This window comes from Salmo salar, chromosome ssa20 (genome assembly GCF_905237065.1).
Source record: "Salmo salar chromosome ssa20, Ssal_v3.1, whole genome shotgun sequence".
Classification (NCBI taxonomy): Eukaryota; Metazoa; Chordata; class Actinopteri; order Salmoniformes; family Salmonidae; genus Salmo; species Salmo salar.
In genome coordinates, this window is record NC_059461.1 from 66,472,154 (window position 1) to 66,498,246 (window position 26,093).

At 43.4% G+C, this 26,093-nt stretch overlaps 1 protein-coding gene across 1 annotated transcript in view; it reads right to left on the reverse strand.

Moving 5' to 3' along the window:
- The window catches only part of LOC106581149 (protein turtle homolog B), an 89,851-nt gene that overhangs the window by 27,347 nt on the left and 36,411 nt on the right, over nt 1-26,093 (reverse strand). The window contains 4 exon segments of the mRNA XM_014162997.2: nt 848-992; nt 3,600-3,717; nt 7,592-7,743; nt 22,066-22,212. Coding sequence (XP_014018472.2) covers nt 848-992; nt 3,600-3,717; nt 7,592-7,743; nt 22,066-22,212 — 562 coding nt within the window.

The following is a 26,093-nucleotide window of genomic DNA, read 5'->3' on the forward strand; positions in this document are numbered from 1 at the left end:
AGGACATTATGCAAAAGAAATAGCAGAGGGAATATTCTCATCTAAACTATGAATTAATCTAAACTATTCATTGTATCTATTTGAGTAAATAAATCTTATGACTAGACCAAAAATACCATCTTGTGATAGACTGTTGGCTCCCAGGATTGACCAAACATTGTAAGCAGCCCAACTAGGATAGTAGTGTCTTATCCTTGGGTTGATTTTACACAGTCTTTTTCCAGGCCTTCAGAAAACAATTTTAGACGGGCCTCTTTCTAAGGGACTCTCTGATAGGTTGATTCTCCCAGACAGACACTTGGTCTCTCAGTCACTTGTTTTTTGTAAAATGTCTCCATCACTAAACTAAAGCGGCGAGTCTGACAGAGCTCCTGGCTACACTTCAGATCATTACTAAAGAATAAGAGGCATGTGGTAATGTCATCAGAGTGTGCTAACCCGGCTGGCGTGCTCCAGACAGCCCCTGCTAGGCCCTCTCTTACTGTTGCCGGACTACAGCAGGACAGGGCACCAGCTCACACACAGTCCCGCACACACACTGTCCCACTGGCACACAGACATGTAGACACGCGCACACACACACACACACACACACACACACACACACACACACACACACACACACACACACACACACACACACACACACACACACACACACACACACACACACACACACACACACACACACACACATTCAAATTCACAACACCAGGACAGGGTCTGGAATACTCAAATACAACAAGACACTGTACAAAATACTTTAAGATCACAGGGTGGAAAAGACTCGAAGACCAAAAAGAAGGTACACAGACAAACAGAAACACGATCTCGATTATAACTTTACTTCTTAGTGAAGTAGACGTTATCTTCCTCCCAAAACCAGGTGTAGGTCAGGTTTCCAGGATAGGCCTCTGCTTGACAGGTGAAGCGTGCATTCTGGGATATGTTGACAGTGATGTTCTCTGGTGGTGACTTAATATACGGTGGCCCTACAGGAAACAAACAAGGCTTTTAGTGTACAACAAAACATAGACTGAACAAAAATATGAACACAACATGCAACAATTTAATAGATTTTACTGAGTTACAATTCATATAAGGAAATCAGTCAATCGGTACAATTGAAACCGGGATTCATCTGTGAAGAGCACACTTCTCCGGCGTGCCAGTAGCCATCGAAGGTGAGCATTTGCCCACTGAAGTCGGTTACGATGCCGACCTGCAGTCAGGTCAAGACCCTGGTGAGGACGAGGAGAACATTTTTTACATTTACATTACATTAGACGGTTTCAGACAGTTTGTGTAGAAATTCGTTGGTTGTGCAAACCCAGAGTTTCATCAGCTATCCGGGTGGCTGGTCTCAGACAATCCCGCAGGTGGTCCTGGGCTGGCGTGGTTACACGTGGTCTGTGGTTGTGAGGCCGGTTGGATGTACCGTACTGCCAAATTCTCTAAAACGACGTTGGAGGCGGCTTATGGTAGAGAAGTTAACATTATATTCTCTGTCAACAGCTCTGTTGAACATTCCTGCAGTCAGCACAGCAATTGTACGCTCCCTCAAAACTTGAGACATCGGTGGCATTGTGTTGTGTGACAAAACTGCACATTTTATAGAGGCCTTTTATTGCCCCCAGCACAAGGTGCACCTGTGTAGTGATCATGCTGTTTAATCAACTTCTTGATATGCCACACCTGTCAGGGGGATGGATTATCTTGGAAAAGGACAAATTCTCACTAACAGGGATGTAAAGAAACCTTTTTGAGAAATATATTTTTTTGTTCGATGGAAAATTTCTGTTCATGAAACATGGGACCAACACTTTACATGTTGCGTTCATATTTTTGTTCAGTGTAGATATGGATACTCAAATTATTATCTTATGACCCATTCACACAGCGTCTGTTTATTGTTACGTAGGTACAGTAGACCCCTGGCACAGGCTTCTCTCTAGTAGTCTATGAGATACAGTAAGCAGGCATATTGTAACTTGAGCCACAGACTTGGTTGCCAGACTTGCAGATGCCTCCACAGCATGAACACTCAGTGCCCTGAGGTTGCTGCTCTGCTCTCTATACTATATTACAGACATTGAAACGTAAGCTGTCTTTTATAAGTGGGCCCAGCTACAAGCCTCCTGGTTATTTCCTAAATACACACTGAATGGCTTTATACACCAGGAGGGACTACTGAAAGAGTGGTTAAGTCACAGAACAAATAAAACAGATATTTGAGTGAGAATCACGACTCCTCCGATGGCTGCTTGTAATTGCTCAGAGAGCTTTAGACAACTTCACTGACTCATTTCCACATGGCCTGCTTATGGATTAATACTCCGTAGTGAAAAACCAAAACAGTTTGCAATATTGCTAGTGCTCAAAACAGATATGTATCATGACATCTCAGATTTATTCCAATTCACTCTGGATTTGTATTTATTGAAACCATCTAAGACACGTATGAGTTTTTTGAGGATGTTTCAGACTCAGACCCATTCATTTAAAACTTTCCCCTCACCTTCATGTATTATCAGGCATGTGCATGCAGTGTACGCGTGTATTTAGAGGGGTCAGTAGAGTAAATCTAAGATGTAACCAAGTACTTCTTGCCCATATTCCTTTTAGACACTTGCACATTGACTGAAATTGACACATCTTTATCCCACCATCAAACATAACAAGCCTACCATAAAACCAACCTGCTCCATCAGCTGTAATATACAGCCTGTTAACTCATCCAGTGCTTGTGTTGATAGAGAGAGAGAGCGAGAGAGAGAGCGAGAGAGTGTGTGTGTGTGTGTGTGTGTGTGTGTGTGTGTGTGTGTGTGTGTGTGTGTGTGTGTGTGTGTGTGTGTGTGTGTGTGTGTGTGTGTGTGTGTGTGTGTGTGTGTGTGTGTGTGTGTGTGTGTGCATGCAAGCGTGAGTACGTGTGTGTGTGTGCGTGTTTGATGTAGACTGAGAGAGGAAGAGGCAGGAAGTGGAGGAAGCCTGTATCAGATCCATTTATCTGAGCAGAGCAGACCCCAGATCTGTGTCTGTGTCTGTCTAGCCGAGAGAGAGCCTGGTTAATGGACCGGAGACAGACAGTGACGAATGCCTCAGACAGACAGTGATACACACACACACACACACCAGCACCAGCAGCCACAGACTAGGTCACCAGAGGACTTAAGAGTATTGACTGATACAGACTAAAGCATACTACCACACTAATAAACCCAAACACTATCCCTGCATACTATGACAAAGGCAGGAAACAGATACTTATTAAGTAGATAGCGGCAGGACTTCATTTCTCTATCTTAAACACAATCTAGACACTGTACTGCATAGCTGTAGGCATGTAATAGATGTTTAATAGCAGGTGTAAGGCAAAAATAGCATAAAGATTCTCAGATAAGGGATTATTCAGACAGTCAGGACAAACTGTTCTTTTAGTATTCAGCCAGCAATTGTCCTAGGAACCTTCTCAAAACTCATCCTCAGTAATCAATGTGCACCGCAGTAGAGAAACGTCATGATTTCTCCCTCACATCACCATAACAACCTCTGAAGTTACACCCATCTGTGACATTACAATGTGACCGTTGCCCTGTTACCTTGGACCAGCAGACGGGTGGTGTGGAGTACCTCTCCCTGGTCGCTGAAGGCTCGACACGTATACGCCCCTCTGTCGTCCCGAGTGATCCCCAGCACCGTCAGACTCCCATCATGCACCTAGGGTGGACAAATTTGTGAGAGACAGAGCAAACATACAGAGATGGTATTTATAAGCTTAACCTAGTGAAATTGCACACCAAAATCAAGGCAGGATTGAGGTTGTCTGTCTTTGGTAGGAATGTATGTTTCGCTCTGTGATTCAGTGGGTAGGTCTGTGCACAGAGGTATTAATATAGAGAGCATACAACCAATACTGTAAAGTCTAAACTCATCATCATGTAATTCTCTAATTAATCTCGTTCCCAGATACTTCCGTCCAAATGCGCAAAGAGTCTGGTGGACCAATGCATCAAACTTGGTCTTTGTGAGCCAATACAGAGAGCTGGGAGAAACTCCCGGCACATAGGAATTGGCTTAATTGGCTTAATCTACCAAACAGTCATCTCACACAACACCTTCTCCAAAACTCTCCTCCATACGCTAGTAAACCAGAAGCACAGAGCCACGCCTCACAACCCTGTGATTCGCTAAAATTAAATTTCAAATAAATGACAATACTCAAATACTCAGGAGGTCACACCCATAGAATTCTATAGTCACTGCCACTAAGGAAAACTTTGAGTGGTTGATATCCCAGGCTTATATGCACTGTGCGTAATAGCCTGGGGACGAGGTTATTCTCTAATTAACTTTGGTTGTGATCTGAGGCTAATCTCTCCAAGCGGTAACCTGGGAAACGTCTCACTGTGCTCCTGTATTTCCTCTCCCCTCTGCCGAGGAGGACGCTGACAGGAACCAATAAGCAGGGAGGGAACACAATAACCCAACCTAATAAAAATACCCTCGTAAATGATGCAGTAGGGTTGCTGGGTTCTGTCCATTCAGGATACACACAGCTGTAGCCCTGTCCATTCAAGCCAATGGTAGGGAATCTGTTAAACCTCTGGGATTATACCTATTCATCTGTCTCTCAAACCTTTCAGTCAAGAGAGTTTAGCAGCCACTAGACACACCCACACAGTGATCCATCCTGCCTTGGGTCAGCCCAGCTGAGGTAGAATTCCCTTTTAATCCCACTCCATGGCAGGACAAACACACATAGCTGGGCCACAGTTGTGACACAGTAACCTACACTACACTTGCAGCAGTGTAATAGTCAGCAGGCCGTTTCTATAGCTACAGGGAAGGCGGATGGGGAGGGGAGGATGAGGAGGTGGACACATTGATTCATGTGTGGGACCTCAAACAGCAGGGGGTGCTGAGATGATGACCATGGTTCCTCCTCTTCTCTCCACTGTCACATCCCTGCCATTCTCTACCAAGTCCTCAAGGACACCATCCATGGAGCGCAAATATTACCACCATCTCTTTACTACAATGGGAGTCCTCAAATGTATAGACTATCGCTTGGTTGGGAATATAAAAGTTTTTCCAGTTTCCTCTCACAGCAAACCAACCACATGGAAATCAAAAACAATTTGAGCGTTCAAACAAATCATAAACATATTCCACCCTCACTACCAATGCACCTAAATGCTGACTGCATCAAAGCATGGTTTAGATGTGAGGCACTTGGCTCACTGTTGATATTCATGTTTAGTATAACATTCATATTAAGAGTCATGTAATATTGATGCATTAGGAAGGGATTAATAATGCATGAGGAAGTCTTCCAATCGTTTACTATTGCAAACATGTTAAAGCCCTGGGCTCCTCCACTCTGACCTTTGATGAGGCTGTGGTGTGGGAGCCTGAGAGGGGTGACAGAGAGGGATGAGAGGAGTGAGAGAGGGATGAGAGGGGGGTGAGAGAGGAGTGAGAGTGGGGTGAGAGAGGGATGAGAGAGGAGTGAGAGAGAGGGATGAGAGAGGGGTGAGAGAGGGGTTAGAGAGGAGTGAGAGAGAAAGGGATGAGAGAGGGGTGAGTGAGAGGGATGAGAGAGGGGTGAGTGAGAGGGATGAGAGAGGAGTGGGAGAGAGGGATGAGAGGTGAGAGAGGGATGAGAGAGGGGTGAGAGGGATGAGAGAGAGAGATGAGAGAGGGGTGAGAGATGGGTGAGCAAGAGAGGGGTGCGAGAGGGATAAGACAGAGGGCCAGCTGTGACAGACACAATGACATAGGAATGAGGTGAGCTGTCACTTCCTGTACATCACATATCAAGTCCAAATGTTAGGTGCAGCCTTCAGCAAGCCTTCAGCTAGCTCAGGGATTTACTCCATTTGAAACATCTGAGTGCAGGGAGGGTGAGCGAGGGGTAAGAGATGGGGTTGTCTATGGTTCACAGGGTTCCTTAAAGAGAACTGGAACACTAACGCAAAACATGACAAATGAGAGAGGGGGTGCAGCCGTGGCTTGACACGCCTAGACTGTTCTTCCTCCCCTCAGGGACTGCCCCCTGCAGACCTTCTGCAGCCTGAATGACAGACGCTCCTGGCCAATCACAGACATGCCAGACAGTCCAATTAAGGGCTTCTCGGTCTGCAATCTGGGTGCAGTCTTACGTATACTCAGAGAGATGGTGGTGTGTGCAGAAAATTTCACCAGCACACCAAACCACACCTATAGACTGCCTCCTTCTTGAAGATGAGTTATGAAACAGACTGTATAGGCTTATCTACAGCCAGTCTGAGTACCCAGATAGATGAAAATGCACGTTTTAAGATAATAACCTACTGTATTGCCACCAAAATAGTGTAGAGAGTGTTCTGGCGTCTGTGAAAGCTTTTACGGTATATCTACGGCTTAGTCTGAGTACCTAGAGGAACATGCATGTTTTTAATCAAAACAAATCGTACATTTTCACAAAAAGAGTGTAGCATTCATGACTGTAAAATGTCATCATCAGACTTCCCTAAACTGATAACATTGTGTACACATTGTTTTGGAGTCTGTGAAAGCTTGTATAGTATATCTACAGCCCAAGTACCCAGATTGAGGAAAAGGCATGTTTTTAGACTAATAATCTGTTTCCACAAAATGATCATCCATTCACAAGTCAAATTGTCTTTATCAGGCATAAGAACATTGTGTAGAGAATGTTTTGGAGTCTGTGAAATCTTGTATTGTATAGCCTAGCCATACTGTTCAGTTGTTCTGAATATTTCTATACTGTTCAGTTGTTCTGAATATTTCCATACTGTTCAGTTGTTCTGAATATTTCCATACTGTTCAGTTGTTCTGAATATTTCCATTCTGTTCAGTTGTTCTGAATATTTCCATTCTGTTCAGTTGTTCTGAATATTTCCATACTGTTCAGTTGTTCTGAATATTTCCATACTGTTCAGTTGTTCTGAATATTTCCATACTGTTCAGTTGTTCTGAATATTTCCATTCTGTTCAGTTGTTCTGAATATTTCCATACTGTTCAGTTGTTCTGAATATTTCCATTCTGTTCAGTTGTTCTGAATATTTCCATTCTGTTCAGTTGTTCTGAATATTTCCATTCTGTTCAGTTGTTCTGAATATTTCCATTCTGTTCAGTTGTTCTGAATATTTCCATTCTGTTCAGTTGTTCTGAATATTTCCATTCTGTTCAGTGCTTACTGTACTTTTGTTCCATAGCAACAAAAAACAAACATCAGGAGCAGTGACATCCTCAGAAGCGGTGGGGTGGGGCTGGTGTTAAGCATGCAAGACAGGTATAATATCTAAGATTTCAACTTCACATCTGAATGTCTCCAAGACCTTAAAGGGCTAAATTATCTGGAATCCACATACCTTCCAGGCTCATTAACCTAAATATCAAAGAATGTCATGGCAGCCCTAGAAAATTGACAAATCCAATATCAACCTGGAGGAAATGGCTAGCATGTTTTATTTCCACTGATCTAAAGAGTCACTTTCACAGACCATTTCACTGCTGATTCAAGGTTTAAAGGGCATGTATTTCTAGCCCGAGTGTACAGTACATTTGTTGTCCATTTTGGCTTACCGTGTATTTTCCACTGCTTGCAAGCTCCTCCCCCTCCCTCAGCCAGCTGATCATTGGTTTGGGGTTTCCCTGGGCGGAGCAAGTCAGCAGTGTGCTGCCCCCCTCCTTGGCCTCCACATACTGTGGGGGTGTGGTCGTAAAAGTGGGAGGGGCTTTGGGAAAAGAAAAAACATCATTAGCATATTTTCGATCCACTGAGAATATCTTAATTTCTTGAAAGTATTAAAAAGTTGGGAATTTCCAAGATGTAACATAGTCTTTAAATAAACAGCCTATCACAAGTTTTTATGTCCATTCATCTCTAACCAGCATTACACAGGGATGAGGGATGACTGTTATAAATCAAATACACATTGATAAATCTCTCAAATTTACTCAAATTTAAGAAATGTGTTCCCTCTTCAATATAGGCAATGATAACCTAATCTGCTCTCTATAAACCCAGTGAAGAGCATCACATCACAACCATCTAACAGAATACAGCCACTAATAAAACCAATAATTACAGCATATTGCACAGCTGTTCCTGGGCATCACTAATATCCTTATGGGTTTATCATCTATTTCAAGCTAACTAGCTGCTACGCTACGTCTCATGAGTCAACTGCACTTGATATCTCAATGTAACTCTGGTTCTAAACAGCAGCAGCATTGTTCTATTCAGGACGTACATTCCAGGCGGTGTCTGAGAAAGGCCCCAACAATTGCCAAAGACTCCAACCATCCGAGACATGGACTGTTCTCCTTGCTCCCATCCGGCAGACAGTACAGGTGCATCAAGGCTCAAACCAACAGACTCCTATACAGCTTCTATCCCCTGGCCATAAGACAGTTAAATGGTTAACAAATACTACTCTCCCTCACACCTACGCTGCTGCTAAAATGATTACTGATTTGATTATTCCTACCACTATGTTGCCGTTCATTGACTATTGATTACCTATCTATTTTATTAGTATCTATCTATTTTATCCTGCTACTTGTCACTATTACTCCTGTTCACATGTACAGTGCCTTTAGAAAGCATTGATTTCCTTAGATTTGTTCAAAATGTTGTTGTGTTACAGGCTGAATTAATTTTTGATTCTTTTGTCACTAGTCTACACACAATATCCCATAATGTCAAAGTGGAATTATGTTTTTCCATTTTTTGGCCAATTAATAAAAACTGAAAAACTGAAATGTCTTGAGTCAATAACTATTCAACCCCCTTAATATGGAAAGCTTAAATAAATTCAGGAGTAGAAATGTGCTTAACAAGTCACATAATGTTGCATGGACTCACTCTGTGTGCAATAATAGTGTTAAACATCATTGCTGAACGACTACCTCATCTCTGTGCCTCACACATAAACTCAGCAAAAAAAGAAATGTCCTCTTACTATCAACTGCGTTTATTTTCAGCAAACTTAACATGTATAAATATTTGTAAGAACATACGATTCAACAGCTGAGACATAAACTGAACAAGTTCCACAGTCATGTGACTAACAGAAAAGGAATAATGTGTCCCTGAACAAAGGGGGGGTCAAAATCAAAAGTAACAGTCAGTATCTGGTGTGGCCACCAGCTGCATTAAGTACCTCAGTGCATCTCCTCCTCATGGACTGCCCCAGATTTGCCAGTTCTTGCTGTGAGATGTTACCCCACTCGTCCACCAAGGCACCTGCAAGTTCCCGGACATTTCTGTGGGGAATGGCCCTAGCCCTCACCCTCCGATCCAACAGGTCCCAGACGTGCTCAATGGGATTGAGATCCGGGCTCTTCACTGGCCATGGCAGAACACTGACATTCCTGTCTTGCAGGAAATCACTCACAGAACGAGCAGTATGGCTGGTGGTATTGTCATGCTGGAGGGTCATGTCAGGATGAGCCTGCAGGAAGGGTACCACATGAGGGAGGAGGATGTCTTCCCTGTAACACACACAGCGTTGAGATTGCCTGCAATGACAACAAGCTCAGTCCAATGATGCTGTGACACACCGCCCCAGACCATCATGGACCCTCCACCTCAAAATCGATCCCGCTCCAGAGTACAGGCCTTGGTGTAACGCTCATTCCTTCGACGATAAACGCGAATCCGACCATCACCCCTGGTGAGACAAAACCGCAACTCGTCAGTGAAGAGCACTTTTTGCCAGTCCTGTCTGGTCCAGCGACGGTGGGTTTGTGCCCATAGGCAACATTGTTGCCGGTGATGTCTGTTGAGGACCTGCCATACAACAGGCCTACAAGCCCTCAGTCCAGCCTCTCTCAGCCTGTTGCGGACAGTCTGAGCACTGATGGAGGGATTGTGCGTTCCTGGTGTAACTCGGCAGTTGTTGTTGTGATGTTCGGATGTACCGATCTTGTGCAGGTGTTGTTACACGTGGTCTGCCACTGCGAGGACGTTCAGCTGTCCGTCCTGTCTCCCTGTAGCGCTGTCTTAGGCGTCTCACAGTACGGACATCGCAATTTATTGCCCTGGCCACATCTGCAGTCCTCATGCTTCCTTGCAGCATGCCTAAGGCACGTTCACGCAGATGTGCAGGGACCCTGGGCATCTTTCATTTGGTGTTTTTGAGAGTGAGTAGAAATGCCTCTTTAGTGTCCTAAGTTTTCATAACTGTGACCTTAATTGTAAGCTGTTAGTGTCTTAACAACCATTCCTCAGGTGCATGTTCATTAATTGTTTATGGTTCATTGAACAAGCATGGGAAACAGTGTTCAAACCCTTTACAATGAAGATCTGTGAAGTTATTTGGATTTTTACGAATTATCTTTGAAAGAAAAGGTCCTGAAAAGGGACGTGTTTACAATTATCTGTAAGGTCCCTCAGTCAAGCAGTGAATTTCAAACACAGATTCAACCACAAAGACCAGGGAGGTTTTCCAATGCCTCACAGAGAAGGGCACCTATTGGTAGATGGGTACAAATGTAAAAAGCAGACATTGAATATCCCTTTGAGCATGGTGAAGTTATTAATTACACTTCTGATGGTGTAACAATACACCAAGTTACTACAAATATGCAGGCATCCTTCCTAACTCAATGGGATTTCGCCATAAGGCCAATGGTGACTTTAAAACAGTTACAGAGTTAATGAATGTGATAGGAGAAAAGGAGGATGGATCAACAACATTGTAATTGCTCCACAATAATAACCTAATTGACAGAGTGAAAAGAAGTAAGCCTGTACAGAATAAAAATATTCCAAAACATGCATCTTGTTTGCAACAAGGCACAAAAATAATACTGCAATAAATGTGGCAAAGCAAATAACTTTTTGTCCTGAATACAAAGTGTTATGTTTGGTGAAAATCCAAACATCACTGAGTACCATAGTAGTGGCTGCATCATGTTATGGGTATGCTTGTAATTGTTAAGGACTGGGGAGTTTTTTAGGATAAAAAATAAATCGAATGGAGCTAAACACAGACAAAATACTAGAGGAAAATCTGATTGTCTGCTTTCCACCAGACACTGGGAGATGAATTCACCTTTCAGCAGGACAATAACCTAAAACACAAGGCAAAATCTAAACTGGAGTTGCTTACCAAGAAGACAGTGCTCCTGTGTGACTGAGTTACAGTTCTGACTTAAATCTACTTGAAAATCTATGGCAAGACCTGAAAAGGGTTGTCTAGCAATGATCAACAACCATTTTGACAGAGCTTGAAGAATATTGAAAAGAATAATGGGAAAACGTTGCACAAGCCAGGTGCTGAAAGCTCTTAGCGACTTACCCAGAAAGACTCACAGCTGTAATTGCGGCCAAAGGTGAATCTACAAAGTATTGACTCAATATTTCTGTCTGTCTATCATTTTTAATACATTTGCTAAAATGACTAAAAACATGTTTTCATTTTGTCTTTATGGGGTATTGTGTGTAGATTGGTGAGAAAGAAACTCTATGTAATACATTTTGAATTCAGGCTGTAACACAACAAAATGTGGAATAAGTCAAGGGGTATGAATACTTTCTGAAGGCACGAAATATCGGACCAATACGCAGCGTGGTAAGTGTCCATACTTATATTTGTATTTAACCATGAACACTAAACAAAACAAGAAAATGAATGACAGTCCTGTAAGGTACAATGACTATACACAGAGACAACCACCCACAAACACAAGAGAAAATAAACCCATATAAATATGGCCTCCAATTAGAAGCAACGACAACCAGCTGCTTCTAATTGGAGGTTGTTCCCAAAACTAACATAGAAATAGAACAACTAGAAATACGAACATAGAAATACAAAACATAGAACAATACCCAAAAACCCCGACAACACGAAACAAACACACCCCTGCCACGTCCTGACCAAACTACAATAACAAATAACCCCTTTTACTGGTCAGGACATGACAACCACTAGTTATTACCATAAGTATTTATACAGTACCAGTCAAAAGTTTGGACACACCTACTCATTCATGGGGTTTCCTTTATTTTTTACTATTTTCTACATTGTAGAATAATAGTGAACACATCAAAACTATGAAATAACACATTTGGAATCATGTAGTAACCAAAAAAGTGTTAAACAAATAAAAATATATTTTATATTTCAGATTCCTCAAAGTGGCCACCCTTTGCCTTGATGACAGCTTTGCACACTCTTGGCATTCATCATTTGAGTCAATTGGAGGTGTACCTGTGGATGTACTTCAAAGCCTACCTTCAAACTCAGTGCCGCTTTGCTTGACATCATGGGAAAATCAAAATAAATCAACCAAGACCTCAGGAAAAAAATTGTAGACCTCCACAAGTTTGGTTCATCCTTGAGAGCAATTTCTAAACGCCTGAAGGTACCACATTCATCATACAAAAAAATAGTATGCAAGTATAAACACCATAGGACCACGCAGCTGTCATAAAGCTCAGGAAGGAGACGCGTTCTGTCTCCTAGAGATGAACGTACTTTGCTGCGAAAAGTGCAAATCAATCCCAGAAACAGGTACAAAAGTATCTAACCGGCTCAAAAAAATAAAGGGAACACTAAAATAACACATCCTAGATCTGAATGAATGAAATAATCTTATTAAATACTTTTTTCTTTACATAGTTGAATGTGCTGACAACAAAATCACACAAAAATAATCAATGGAAATCCAATTTATCAACCCATGGAGGTCTGGATTTGGAGTCACACTCAAAATTAAAGTGGAAAACCACACTACAGGCTGATCCAACTTTGATGTAATGTCCTTAAAACAAGTCAAAATGAGGCTCAGTAGTGTGTGTGGCCTCCACGTGCCTGTATGACCTCCATACAACGCCTGGGCATGCTCCTGATGAGGTGGCGGATGGTCTCCTGAGGGATCTCCTCCCAGACCTGGACTAAAGCATCTGCCAACTCCTGGACAGTCTGTGGTGCAACGTGGCGTTGGTGGATGGAGCGAGACCTGATGTCCCAGATGTGCTCAATTGGATTCAGGTCTGGCGAACGGGCGGGCCAGTCCATAGCATCATTGCCTTCCTCTTGCAGGAACTGTTGACACACTCCAGCCACATGAGGTCTAGCATTGTCTTGCATTAGGAGGAACCCAGGGCCAACCGCACCAGCATATGGTCTCACAAGGGGTCTGAGGATGTCATCTCGGTACCTAATGGCAGTCAGGCTACCTCTGGCGAGCACATGGAGGGCTGTGCGGCCCCCCAAAGAAATGCTACCCCACACCATGACTGACCCACCGCCAAACCGCTCATGCTGGAGGATGTTGCAGGCAGCAGAACGTTCTCCACGGCCTTCTCCAGACTCTGTCACGTCTGTCACATGTGCTCAGTGTGAACCTGCTTTCATCTGTGAAGAGCATAGGGCGCCAGTGGCGAATTTGCCAATCTTGGTGTTCTCTGGCAAATGCCAAACGTCCTGCACGGTGTTGGGCTGTAAGCACAACCCCCACCTGTGGGCGTTGGGCCCTCATACCACCCTCATGGAGTCTGTTTCTGACCGTTTGAGCAGACACATGCACATTTGTGGCCTGCTGGAGGTCATTTTGCAGGGCTCTGGCAGTGCTCCTCCTGCTCCTTCTTGCACAAAGGCGGAGGTAGCGGTCCTGCTGCTGGGTTGTTGCCCTCCTACGGCCTCCTCCACGTCTCCTGATGTACTGGCCTGTCTCCTGGTAGCGCCTCCATGCTCTGGACACTACGCTGACAGACACAGCAAACCTTCTTGCCACAGCTCGCATTGATGTGCCATCCTGGATGAGCTGCACTACCTGAGCCACTTGTATGGGTTGTAGACTGCATCTCATGCTACCACTAGAGTGAAAGCACCGCCAGCATTCAAAAGTGACCAAAACATCAGCCAGGAAGCATAGGAACTGAGAAGTGGTTTGTGGTCACCACCTGCACAACCACTCCTTTATTGGGGGTGTCTTGCTAATTGCCTATAATTTCCACTTGTTGTCTATTCCATTTGCACAACAGCATGTGAATTTTATTGTCAATCAGTGTTGCTTCCTAAGTGGACAGTTTGATTTCACAGAAGTGTGATTGACTTGGAGTTACATTGGGTTGTTTAAGTGTTCCCTTTACTTTTTTGAGCAGTGTATATCCACAGTAAAACGAGTCCTATATCGACATAACCTGAAAGGCCGCTCAGCAAGGAAGAAGCCACTGCTCCAAAACCGCCATAAAAAAGCCAGACAACGGTTTGCAACTGCACATGGGGACAAAGCTCATACTTTTTGGAGAAATGTCCTCTGGTCTGATGAAACAAAAATAGAACTGTTTGGCCATAATGACCATCGTTATGTTTGGAGGAAAAAGGGGGACGCTTGCAAGCTGAAGAACACCATCCCAACCGTGAAGCACGGGGGTGGCAGCATCATATTGTGGGGGTGCTTTGCTGCAGGAGGGACTGGTGCACTTCACAAAATAGATGGCATCATGAGGGAGGAAAATTATGTGGATATATTGAAGCAACATCTCAAGACATCAGTCAGGAAGTTAAAGCTTGGTGGCAAATGGGTCTTCCCAATGGACAATGACCCCAAGCATACTTCCACAATTGTGTCAAAATGGCTTAAGGACAACAAAGTCAAGTTATTGGAGTGGCCATCATAAAGCCCTGACCTCAATCCCATAGAAAATTTGTGGGCAGAACTGAAAAAGCGTGTGTGTGCAAGGAGGCCTACAAACCTGACTCAGTTACACCAGCTCTGTCAGGAGGAATGGGCCAAAATTCCCCCAACTTATTGTGGGAAGCTTGTGGAAGGCTACCCGAAACATTTGACGAGTTTCAGAAGAAAGGTCTTTGTTTCTGGCCATTTGAGCCTGTAATCGAACCCACAAATACTGATGCTCCAGATACTCAACTAGTCTAAAGAAGGCCAGTTTTATTGCTTCTTTAATCAGAACAACCGTTTTCAGCTGTGCTAACATAATTGCAAAAGGGTTTTCTAATGATCAATTAGCCTTTTAAAATGATACATTTGGATTAGCTAACACAGGAGTGATGGTTGCTGATAATGGGCCTCTGTACGCCTATGTAGATATTCCATAAAAAATCTGCCACTTCCAGCTACAATAGTCATTTACAACATTGACAATGTCTTCACTGTATTTCTGATCAATTTTATGTTATTTTAATAGACAAAAAAATAGTTTTTCTTTCAAAAACAAGGACATTTCTAAGTGACCCCAAACTTTTGAACGATAGTGTATATTCCATTTTTTTTTATTTTGTTAGCTATATTATTTTAGACATTGATTACTGCACTGTTGGGTAGAGCTCTTAAGTTAAGCATTTCACTGTACATCTGCATGTGACAATAAAACTGAACTGAATTTAGCTGAAGAGAGGATCACACTCTCTCTACCAAAGTGGGTCATGGCTAGCCGATGGGAGTCTTGTCTTCACTTCTAATTGAACACACACCTGGTGTGGAGTAAACAAACACACAAATTAGCATCTCTAGAGACCTGCCTATCCATCTTGGCCCCTCACTGCACAGTAATCCTGTATAGAGGCTACCAGAGACTACCATTAAGGAACTTTCAGGCAGTAGTTTTGAAAGTAGCGCTCACGTGCCAAAACAAGTCCCCTAAAATTGTGAACAATTGGGCACAACATCATCCATTTCCATTTTCAATTTCGTATGATATGTTACATCATGCTGGATCGTATGATATGTTACGTCCTGCTGGATCGTATGATATGTTACGTCCTGCTGGATCGTATGATATGTTACGTCCTGCTGGATCGTATGATATGTTACATCCTGCTGGATCGTATGATATGTTACGTCCTGCTAGATCGTATGATATGTTACGTCCTGCTGGATCGTATGATATGTTACGTCCTGCTGGATCGTATGATATGTTACGTCCTGCTGGATCGTATGATATGTTACGAATGTGCTTAAGATCCCGTTCGATCTCTTTAACAGCTGTTCTAGGCATTCTCTCAATTACTTATTTGGGTATTGTCGTTCTGTAATGTTACTACAGTATATTCATTTTTGCACATTAAGCAACCAGCTCTGGTTTTTGTAGTGATTTACAATGCAAGTGTGCTTTATGCGCAACCATATTGTGGATTGTGGTGTAGATTATTTTCTATGAACAGGTCTACATCTTTGATTCACATCTATAATGTGGTTTAGATGACCTAACATTCATTTACACTAAGTAGGTGGCAAACAGGAGGTGGCATTTACTGTGAGTGGATTGGGTGACAGGGGAGTTCTTTCCGCCCATTATCAGGTACAACACATCAGTACGTGTCACCAAGTGGGGAATTTAGGAGATGTTCTACAAAAAGCCAAGTTGAGCATCACATTCTCGCCCTACTTTGATAATTTTCACGTCTTCTTTATTCCTGGATTCAGTTGCTTCTGTATTCACACCACTCTCCTCTGTAGACCTTTCCACACGAGCAGATGGCCTCCATAGAGCGCCATACCTGCTCCCCGACATCTCTCCTTCTCACTCTGATTCTCTGCCTTCCTCTATTTCTCCCTCATTCTCGCCATCTCTCTTTCTCCCGCTCCCTGGAAGACTGCACAGTTTTTACACAGTTTTTCTTTGATTTCCCTTTATGAGCAGATTTCAGACAAAATTAACATTTACAGTATAGAGCCAGCCAGAGTGGGAGAGAGAGCATCTTTTCCCCGAGGACTGCTACTTACAGCACGAAAGGATCATCATGCATTTTTATCGAATTGCAGCATATATTTAGCCCTTTACTGTTTACTGTACTCTACTTTCCATCCGCAACCCAACAACAATTTTCCCTCAAGGCACCAAGAGATCCCCTTAAGACTATTTGTCTCTGAAGTTACTGCAGCTGTGTGAGCTGACATGCACAATCTCTCACTCTCTGTGTCTCTCACTTATGTATTCTCTCGCACTATCCAAAAGCTGCTGATTTATTAGCATACTGCTAACTGATACTAAATTAAGAAGAGAGGAGAGGAGAGGAGAGGAGAGGAGAGGAGAGGAGAGGAGAGGAGAGGAGAGGAGAGGAGAGGAGAGGAGAGGAGAGGAGAGGAGAGGAGAGGAGAGGAGAGGAGAGGAGAGGAGAGGAGAGGAGAGGAGGCACCACAGTGAACTCTCTGTCTTTCGGGCACAAGGTCTTGCCATCTGACACCTGCCACTGAGTGGGCATGAATCCTCTTTCTGTTTGGCAGGAAGTAGAGGGCAGCAAACAGGAACTCAAAGCAGGGAGTGTATCATATGTAGATTCCACTGGCCACAGGAAATGGCTGCCTTTAGTATCTGTGATGAAGCCTGGCCAGGAGAGCACCTGCCTTCCCAACAGAGACCCTTTGAGAGGACAAGCAGCCATGACGAGGCCTCTGAATGTCAATTCAACACACAGATGTCTCAAAATAAGCACAAACACTGCCAGCCATTTTGATCTGGCTCTTTCAGTAGACATGAGAGCTTGGCTTCAGGTACAGCCCCAACAGTCCCGATTGGGAAAACAAGGCAATAGCCTTATGCTCTGCACCTTTGCCATTACACTTCCGTAAACAAGGTATAGACAAACAAAATATTTAAAAAATATTTGAACTCAAACACCAAAACTGGTTCCAACACAAAGGATAATGACACATCAAACACGTTATCCAGACAACTCAGTGATTGTGTAAAGGTCTGGCAGTAGGGGAGGGGGAGAGCATAGGCGAGTGAATGAGTAAGCGAGTGAGTTGAGCGTGAACACTGATGAGGACGGCCATAGAGACGCAGTGTGCCCGCTTGCACAGGAAGCCATTCAAACCAAACAAACACAGATGTTCACACACTCCCTCCCACCCCCCTAGAGGCTGCGCAGGTGACACTCCCTGGCAGGGCAACCGTGAGTGTAACTCAGTAGATAGGGAACTCATTTAGCCACAGCCAAATGCACACCCACCATTACCCACCCACCATTACACACCCACCATTACCCCCACCATTACACACCCATCATTACACACCCACCATTACACACCCACCATTACACACCCACCATTACACACACATGCATAAGCGCGCGCACACTGAACCGTTGAAATACTGAGACATGTACCCTTACATGCTGACCACACCGCTCACGTCGTGTGCGCGAGAGTTGCAAAATGAATTTCAAACATACATGTTATTCATTTATTGCACCCACACCCACATCTGCGTTGCCAACGAGCTTCTGCGTTGCCAAGCACTAAAATAGAAGTCAGTTCTATTTGTGACGCTGAACGTGGTGCAAGTCCTGCCTCTCCCATCTTCTCATTGGTTTATAGAAGCAGATTCCCACGTGCCATCTCCTCATTGGTTATACCCACGTGGGTGATTGAAAGATGAACTGAGTTCGGGCGGTCGTCGTGGTAACTATGAAAGTTAGATGCCAATCACCATATAAGTTCAAAGATGAAAAAGCCTGGAAGGAGGAGAGATGACTAGAAACGATTCGGTTGACCGTTTTATGTGTGGATTATTGTCGGAGTAGAGGACCTTGTGCATTTCAGGTAAAATAACAACTCAATGTTTATATCCCAGGACAAATTAGCTAGCAACAGCAAGCTAGCTAAACAGGACAAATGAGTTAGCAACTGCAAGCTAGCTAGCTAAATTGCCATAAATGTTTAATGCTTTTCGACCTGTCCCCAAATTAATATAATTGGTTCAGAGTTTGTTTTGATATTTCAACCGGCGTGTCATGATCGCGTTTGGTGTGGGGGGACAAAATCTATTTGCACACGATGGCACACGCATGCACACGCACGCACACGGCCAGTTTGGGTACGGTGTAACACACATGCAAATGTTCTCACATACAAATACACAGTGTGTAGATGCATGCTTGCACACACAGACACATTGGTAGTCTCCCTGTTCTTAATCTACCTTTTCAGTTTCATAGTGACCATCAGGTTTACAGTGAACCTCATCCAATGTCAAGTAAACTGTATATGCATTTAAAATCAGTTACAGATTAGAAAGTTCCTGATGAGAATATGCATGAGCCTCACACAGACAGTGAGCATAAGTTCAAACCAAAAATACCTTTTGAGTGTGTGAATCTGACAGTATAAACTGCAAACTGTCACTAATAATATCTTCAGTCCTTGTGAGGTGTCTATCTGGAGGGAAAAAACACTGTTTAATGTTAAAACATGACTCTAACGAGACGACTGCATTTAGTCGAACCCATTATTTTCAAATGCCTGCATCATATGGAGAAATAACTACCCACCGCTATCCAGCCGGAGGACGGCCAAATAAGAGATGTATTGTATCTGAATAACACCAGCAGAGAGACCAAAATAATTGGAATGAACAGATATGCTGCAGCTACACTTTAGCATCTGTGGCCCTGCAAACCGAATTGAATACGGCAACGTGCAATTAAATTATATTACATTTCTCCAAGACAAGTATTTTTTATTGTCTATTATAACATCAGACAAAATGAATAAAATCAGAACCCATCAGAAAATATGAATATAAAACCGATTTGGTTTTCAGAAGATGAAATAGTAAAGATCATGAGCATCATTGTAAGTTGACTCTAGGTCTTGAACAGAACCATGCATTTAGAGAGATGGGACATAGAGGGTTCTGCATGATTCTTCAACATTCTATGACAGCCATGTTAGTGCCCCATTAACAAGACATAGATAATATCTAAATAACGCTATGTAACTGAATGTCTAGAATAATTATTATTTTTTTAATTCTAAAAGCTAGCCCAGCTCTGTAAATACATGGTTCTGGTCTTGAACAATGTACTGGAACACATTACATAGCTAGAAGCAGCTAGCCGCTAACCCACTGGGGCCTTCCTGTGAAGTGCAAACGTGCTGATTTCTTTTCCCGCCTGGTCATCAGTTTGATTGCTCCCAGACTATTCCAGACATTCCCTGCCGGAACTGTGTTAAGCAGGCCACAATCAATTCCCCTTCTTACTAGTCTCTCATCCCTTTATCCCCAAGGCAATCTGAAATGTGTCTGTCTGTGCGATGTTCCTGAAAACAGCTGTTTTAATTGACACAAGGGTTGGGTAGATTACTTTCTAAATGTAATCCGTTACAGTTACTAGTTAGCTGTTCAAAATGCCTTGCACTTCTTGAATTCAACCATTATTGGGTTCAAATACACATTTAGATTTGCGAACAGCCATCCACAACAACCACAATCTGTAAGGTGCAAATAGCTAAATGAGAGAGCAGCAGTGTGATTTACATCAATGCGCTATGTAGATATCAATAATAAGTGATATCCGTATCGCCGTAGACTACACCACTGCTGTCATCCTTACCTCCAAGTGTTTATTCAAGTTGGATAATCTTTGGATGCCGACAGCAGTCGCACCATTGGAAGACATAGCTTGGACTGTAGCCTACAAAAGCCTATTCATGCTCTTTTCCAGCGATCCAACACATTTGGTCATCATAGTGGTCTCTGACTTCTGGTCAGACTCGCTCAGGTGAACAAACTTAAACTTGTGTATTTTTTCAATGCTGATTTGAATGTCATTGAGAAAACAGAGAAGTGTAAATGTTTTTTTCCACAAACATTCTTTCTGAATTAAAAAGTAATCCTCAACGTAATCATGTAGTTTTTCAAAAGTATCTGTAATTTGATCACAATATTTTTGCAGGTAACGTAACTGATTACAGTTGCTGTTTTTTTTGTAATCCCTTACATGTTATGGATTACATGTAATCCGTTACTCCCCAACCCTGTCCGGGGGTATCATCGGATGGGGCCACAGTGTCTTCTGATCCCTCCTGTCTCAGCCTCCAGTATTTATGCTGCAGTAGTTTATGTGTCGGGGGGGCTAGGGTCAGTCTGTTACATCTGGAGTATTTCTCTTGTCTTATCCGGTGTCCTGTGTGTATTTAAATATGCTCTCTCTAATTCTCTCTTTCTCTCTTTCTGTCTTTCTCTCGGAGGACCTGAGCCCTAGGACCATGCCTCAGGACTACCTGGTATGATGACTCCTTGCTGTCCCCAGTCCACCTGGCCGTGCTGCTGCTCCAGTTTCAACTGTTCTGCCTGCGGCTATGGAACCCTGACCTGTTCACCGGACGTGCTTGTTGCACCCTCGACAACTACTATGATTATTATTATTTGACCATGCTGGTCATTTATGAACATTTTAACATTTTAACATCTTGACTATGTTCTGTTATAATATCCACCCTGCACAGCCAGAAGAGGACTGGCCACCCCTCATAGCCTGGTTCCTCTCTAGGTTTCTTCCTAGGTTTTTGGCCTTTCTAGGGAGTTTTTCCTAGGGAGTTTTTCCTAGCCACCGTGCTTCTTTCACATGCTTTGCTTGCTGTTTGGGGTTTTAGGCTGGGTTTCTGTACAGCACTTTGAGAATATCAGCTGATGTACGAAGGGCTATATAAAAATAAATTTGATTTTGATTTGAACCCTGATTGCCACTCATCAGAGCTTTAGCATCACATAATAAACATAGATAGAGTGACTACAAGGAAAAGGCCATAAATCATGAAAACAATTATTTTGGGGGACAAATTATTTTACAGTACCACATAGAATCACTAAAAATCCAAACATCGCCCAAGTGATAAAACAAATCAGCACGCACACAGTAAATCTGAAATCTCAGACAGACAAGTCATTGTCACCATCTGAATGCTGAATCAGAGAGAAGGAATGTTCTGACAAAATCTTCAGAATGTAGTTAGCTACAGTATAGCTATCTGAGGCAGACCAATTAAAACTGTTGAGGCATGGAATGTAAGCAACCTATGAGGTGAACATTGTCATGAATCACTCGAGCACACACATCTGACGAGATTACACTGTAGAAACACATTCCCTATATTGGGTCCCAATTCCAAAGCTACCTACCACACTCCAATCGGTTGGTGCTGACAGTAAAGTGACAGTGAAGTGAAACAAAAGGCACCCTATTCCCTATATAGTGCAATACTTTTGACCAGAGCCATATGAGCCCTGGTCAAAAGCTGTGCACTACATAGGGAATAGGCTGCCATTTGGGACGCAGGCAGTGACTCACCATTGACTGTGAGCTGCACCCAGCTGCCATTGTGGAAGGTGTTGTATTGCTGCTCCAGCATCAGAACCCTACACTCGTACCAGCCCTGGTCCTCTGAGCGCACTGGGTCAATCTGAAGAGACGCCTTCCCATGCAGGCTGGCTCTACCTGGGGTGGGAGAGAAGAACACAGGGAGGGTCAGGAGTCAGGACCATAGAATTTGAGTAGATCCAAACGGTACACCCAAAATGGCCAGCAGTGTACCCAAAGAGCACCATGAACATGGACACCAATCAGTGTGATGCGCATATCTAAACATGGATGAAGCTAACACAGCTTTTTCATTATTCCCCTGACTGTTCAATTCATTAATGACACTACAGTGTCACACGCAGAACCCACACCAACATACTAACATACCGCTGACACAGACATCACACAGCAGACGCAGACGTAGCTAATCTGCCAATAGCATCTTCTCTGGGTCTCTGTGGCCTGAGATGGTGCTGTTAGATAACCCCTAACCTATCCAGTTTAATTACAGATGGCTTCAATATAAAGAATGCTAATGCAAATGATCAAGGTCAGGGGGATTTGATTTGACCCAAAATGAAAATGATTGGATTTGAATTTGAGCTGTTCACAATGCATACTACTTCGCAAACGCTCACAATAAACAAATGATCAACAGACCCTGGCCAGAGGAGAGCTGCTTGCCAGTATTAGGATTAATGGATAACATTACCTGGAGGGCAAGATCTCTCTGTCCCCCCCTCTCTCTCGCTCACTCTCTCTCTCTCTCCTCTCCCTCTCTCTCTCCTCTCCCTCTCTCTCTCCCCCAGCTCCCCACAGCTACCTGATGAAGCACAGGGCTTGGAATAGGAAAGCACTCAATGTCAATAGTGAAAAAGACTGTCTTTTCTTTGAAAGCTCAGGAGATAAAGAGGAAATCTAAAAGTAGGAAGTCATGTCACAGAGAATGAGCGAAGTTGAGGAAACCAGGCATGTTGAAATCTGTCTCACAGCTTCCAACCCACTGCACCAACACGGCTTCTGCTACAGCCCTGACAGTCGAGCCGGATGAACAGACTGAAACACTCTCTCCTCTGTTAGAGCCGTGCCCTGGAACAAAGATCCTTTTCCACAATTTGTTAGGTTACAGCCTTATTCTAAAATCGATTAAATCGTTTTTTCCCTCATCAATCTCCCACAATACCCCATAATGACAAAGCAAAAACAGGTTTTTAGAAAAATGTGCACATTTATAAAAAAATAAAATAATAATATCACATTTACATAAGTATTCAGACCCTTTACTCGGTACTTTGTTGAAGCACTTTTGGCAATGATTACAGCCTTGAGTCTCCATGGGTGTGACGCTAAAAGATTGGCACACCTGTATTTGGGGAGTTTCTTTCATTCTTCTCTGCAGATCCTCTTAAGCTCTGTCAGGTTGGATGGGGAGCTATTTTCAGGTCTCTCCAGAGATGTTTGATCGGGTTCAAGTCCGGGCTCTGGCTGGGCCACTCAAAGACATTCAGAGACTTGTCCCAAAGACACGCCTGATTTGTCTTGGCTGTGCTTAGGGACGTTGTCCTGTTGGAAGGTGAACCTTCGCCCCAGTCTGAGGTCCTGAGTGCTCTGGAGCAGGTTTTCATCAAGGATCTCTCTGTACTGCTCTGTTCATATTTCCCTCGATCCTGACTAGTCTCCCAGTCCCTGCCGCTGAAAAACATCCCCACAGCATGATGCTGCCACCACCATGCTTCACTGTAGGGATGTTGCCAGTTTTCCTCCAGATGTGACGCTTGGTATTCAGGCCAAAGAGTTCAATCTTGGTTTCATCAGACCAGAGAATCTTGTTTCTCATAGTCTGAGAGTCTTTAGGTGCCTTTTAGCAAACTCCAAGCGGGCTGTCATATGCCTTTTACTGAGGAGTGACTTCCATCTGGCCACTCTACCATAAAAGCCTGATTGGTGGACTGCTGCAGAGATGGTTGTCCTTCTGGAAGGTTCTCCTATCTCCACAGAGGAACTGTGGAGCTCTGTCAGAGTGACCATCAGGTTCTTGGTCACCTCCCTGACTGCGGCCCTTCTCCCCTGATTGCTCAGTTTGGCCAGGCAGCCAACTCTAGGAAGAGTCTAGGTGGTTCCAAACTTCTTCCATTTAAGAATGACGGAGGCCACTGTGTTCTTGGGGACCTTCAATGCTGCAGAAATGTTTTGGTACCCTTCCCCAGATCTGTTCCTCGATACAATCCTGTCTCAGAGCTCTACGGACAATTCTTCCGACCTCATGACTTGGTTTTTGCTCTGACATGCACTGTCAACTGTGGGACCTTACATAGCACAGGTGTGTGCCTTTCCAAATCATGTCCAATCAATTGAATTTACCACAAGTGGATTCCAATCAAGTTGTAGAAACATCTCAAGGATGATCAATGGAAACAGGATGCACCTGAGCTCAATTTTGAGTCTCATAGCAAAGGGTCTGAATACTTATGTAAATCAGGTATTTGTGTTTTCAAGTTTTTATAAATTTGCGAACATTTTCACTGTGTCATTATGGGTTATTGTGTGTAGATTGCTGATATTCTTTTTTTTTAAATCCATTTTAGAATGAGGCTGTAACGTAACAAAATGTGGAAAAAGTCAAAAGGTCTGAATACTTTCCGAATGCAATGTATGTCCTGTAAGTACTATTGCTTGTTTGTTCATTTTGAATGTCAGGTAAACATATTGGTGTCGAGGGCGGGCTGGATTGGTCTTCCAGCTGCGCTGCATATAGATGCAATAGATAGCCTCTCCCCGGGACGGCTGCCATACCTGGGGAAGAAAATGGCGGGTTTTTGTTGAGCAGGAAATCGATAAGGCAAAGGGAAGAAGGTAGAGGGAAGGGGGAGACTGCAGTCTTGCAGTAATAACGCAAGGCTTTAAAAGTCAGGTCTATTTTTGCCTGGGTGATGAAGTGCTGAGTGGTGTGAGTAGTGGCGTGAAGGGTAGGGATCGACCTCAGGTTCAATCTGTCACCGAGTGAGAGTTGTGCTGTAAACAGAGTTAACAATACTGTATCCACATCAAGACCAGCCCTTCCAGGGCATTCACACATACTGTAATCTAACACTACTGCTGCCCTCTGGGTTTGTTCATATCACACATGGGCTTCGATCCATTGCACTGCTGCAATAGCTATGGAGAGAGCAGAGGAGAGAAGAGCTAAAGAGAGCCATGCAGCTAAACTTTCAGTTCTTTAAAGACCATAATCCCTCTGCAGGCTTTTCCCTGGCTCTGATTGGAGGAGAGACTGGGAATTGGGTTTGGGAGATGTAAGACCAGCCTAGCCCCAAAAAACTAAATATCATACAGTATCTGAATTATTGATTGTTTCTTTGCTTGAGTTGGTGCAAAAATAGCTTATTTTAAATGTTAGATTTGCATATCACCTTGGGCAACTGGCTAACACACTAGAGGAGGAGCACTCCATTTCTTTCTTGCACTGAATAAGACATTTGCCGAAGCGTAATACTCAGTCGAAAAGTAAAAGTCTGTATTTTCCCTGCAAGAGAGAGGTTTGCCACCCCCAATCCACTTTAACATAAATACAACCTATATACAATGTGAACCATAACATCATTATTCAACAGCATCTAAGATAGAATCCCTTGTAAAAGATAAGGTCATAGTGGAATTACAAAATAGACTGCAGTCTTCAGCTATGCCGATGTAAAGCTCACAGACACAGAGAGTCATGAGAAGCTAGCTTACCCCCACATACGAGCTCTGCTACTGTAAAAGGCAATCCGAAACCTCTCATCTCCATCATGAATGCATTTAGACCCAGAAATATAGGCTAAATACAGTACATCAAGACCCAGAAATATAGGCTGAACACAGTACATTGACTGCCTTGCAGGACTAGCCAGTCTAGCCGGGCAATGACAGTACATTTAGTCTCTGTTCCACCCAGATTAATTATTTATTTGGTGAGAAATGGGAAATGGGGATTCATGGGAATAGCTAGCCAGGCAGATCTTAAAAAGTATGTGTGT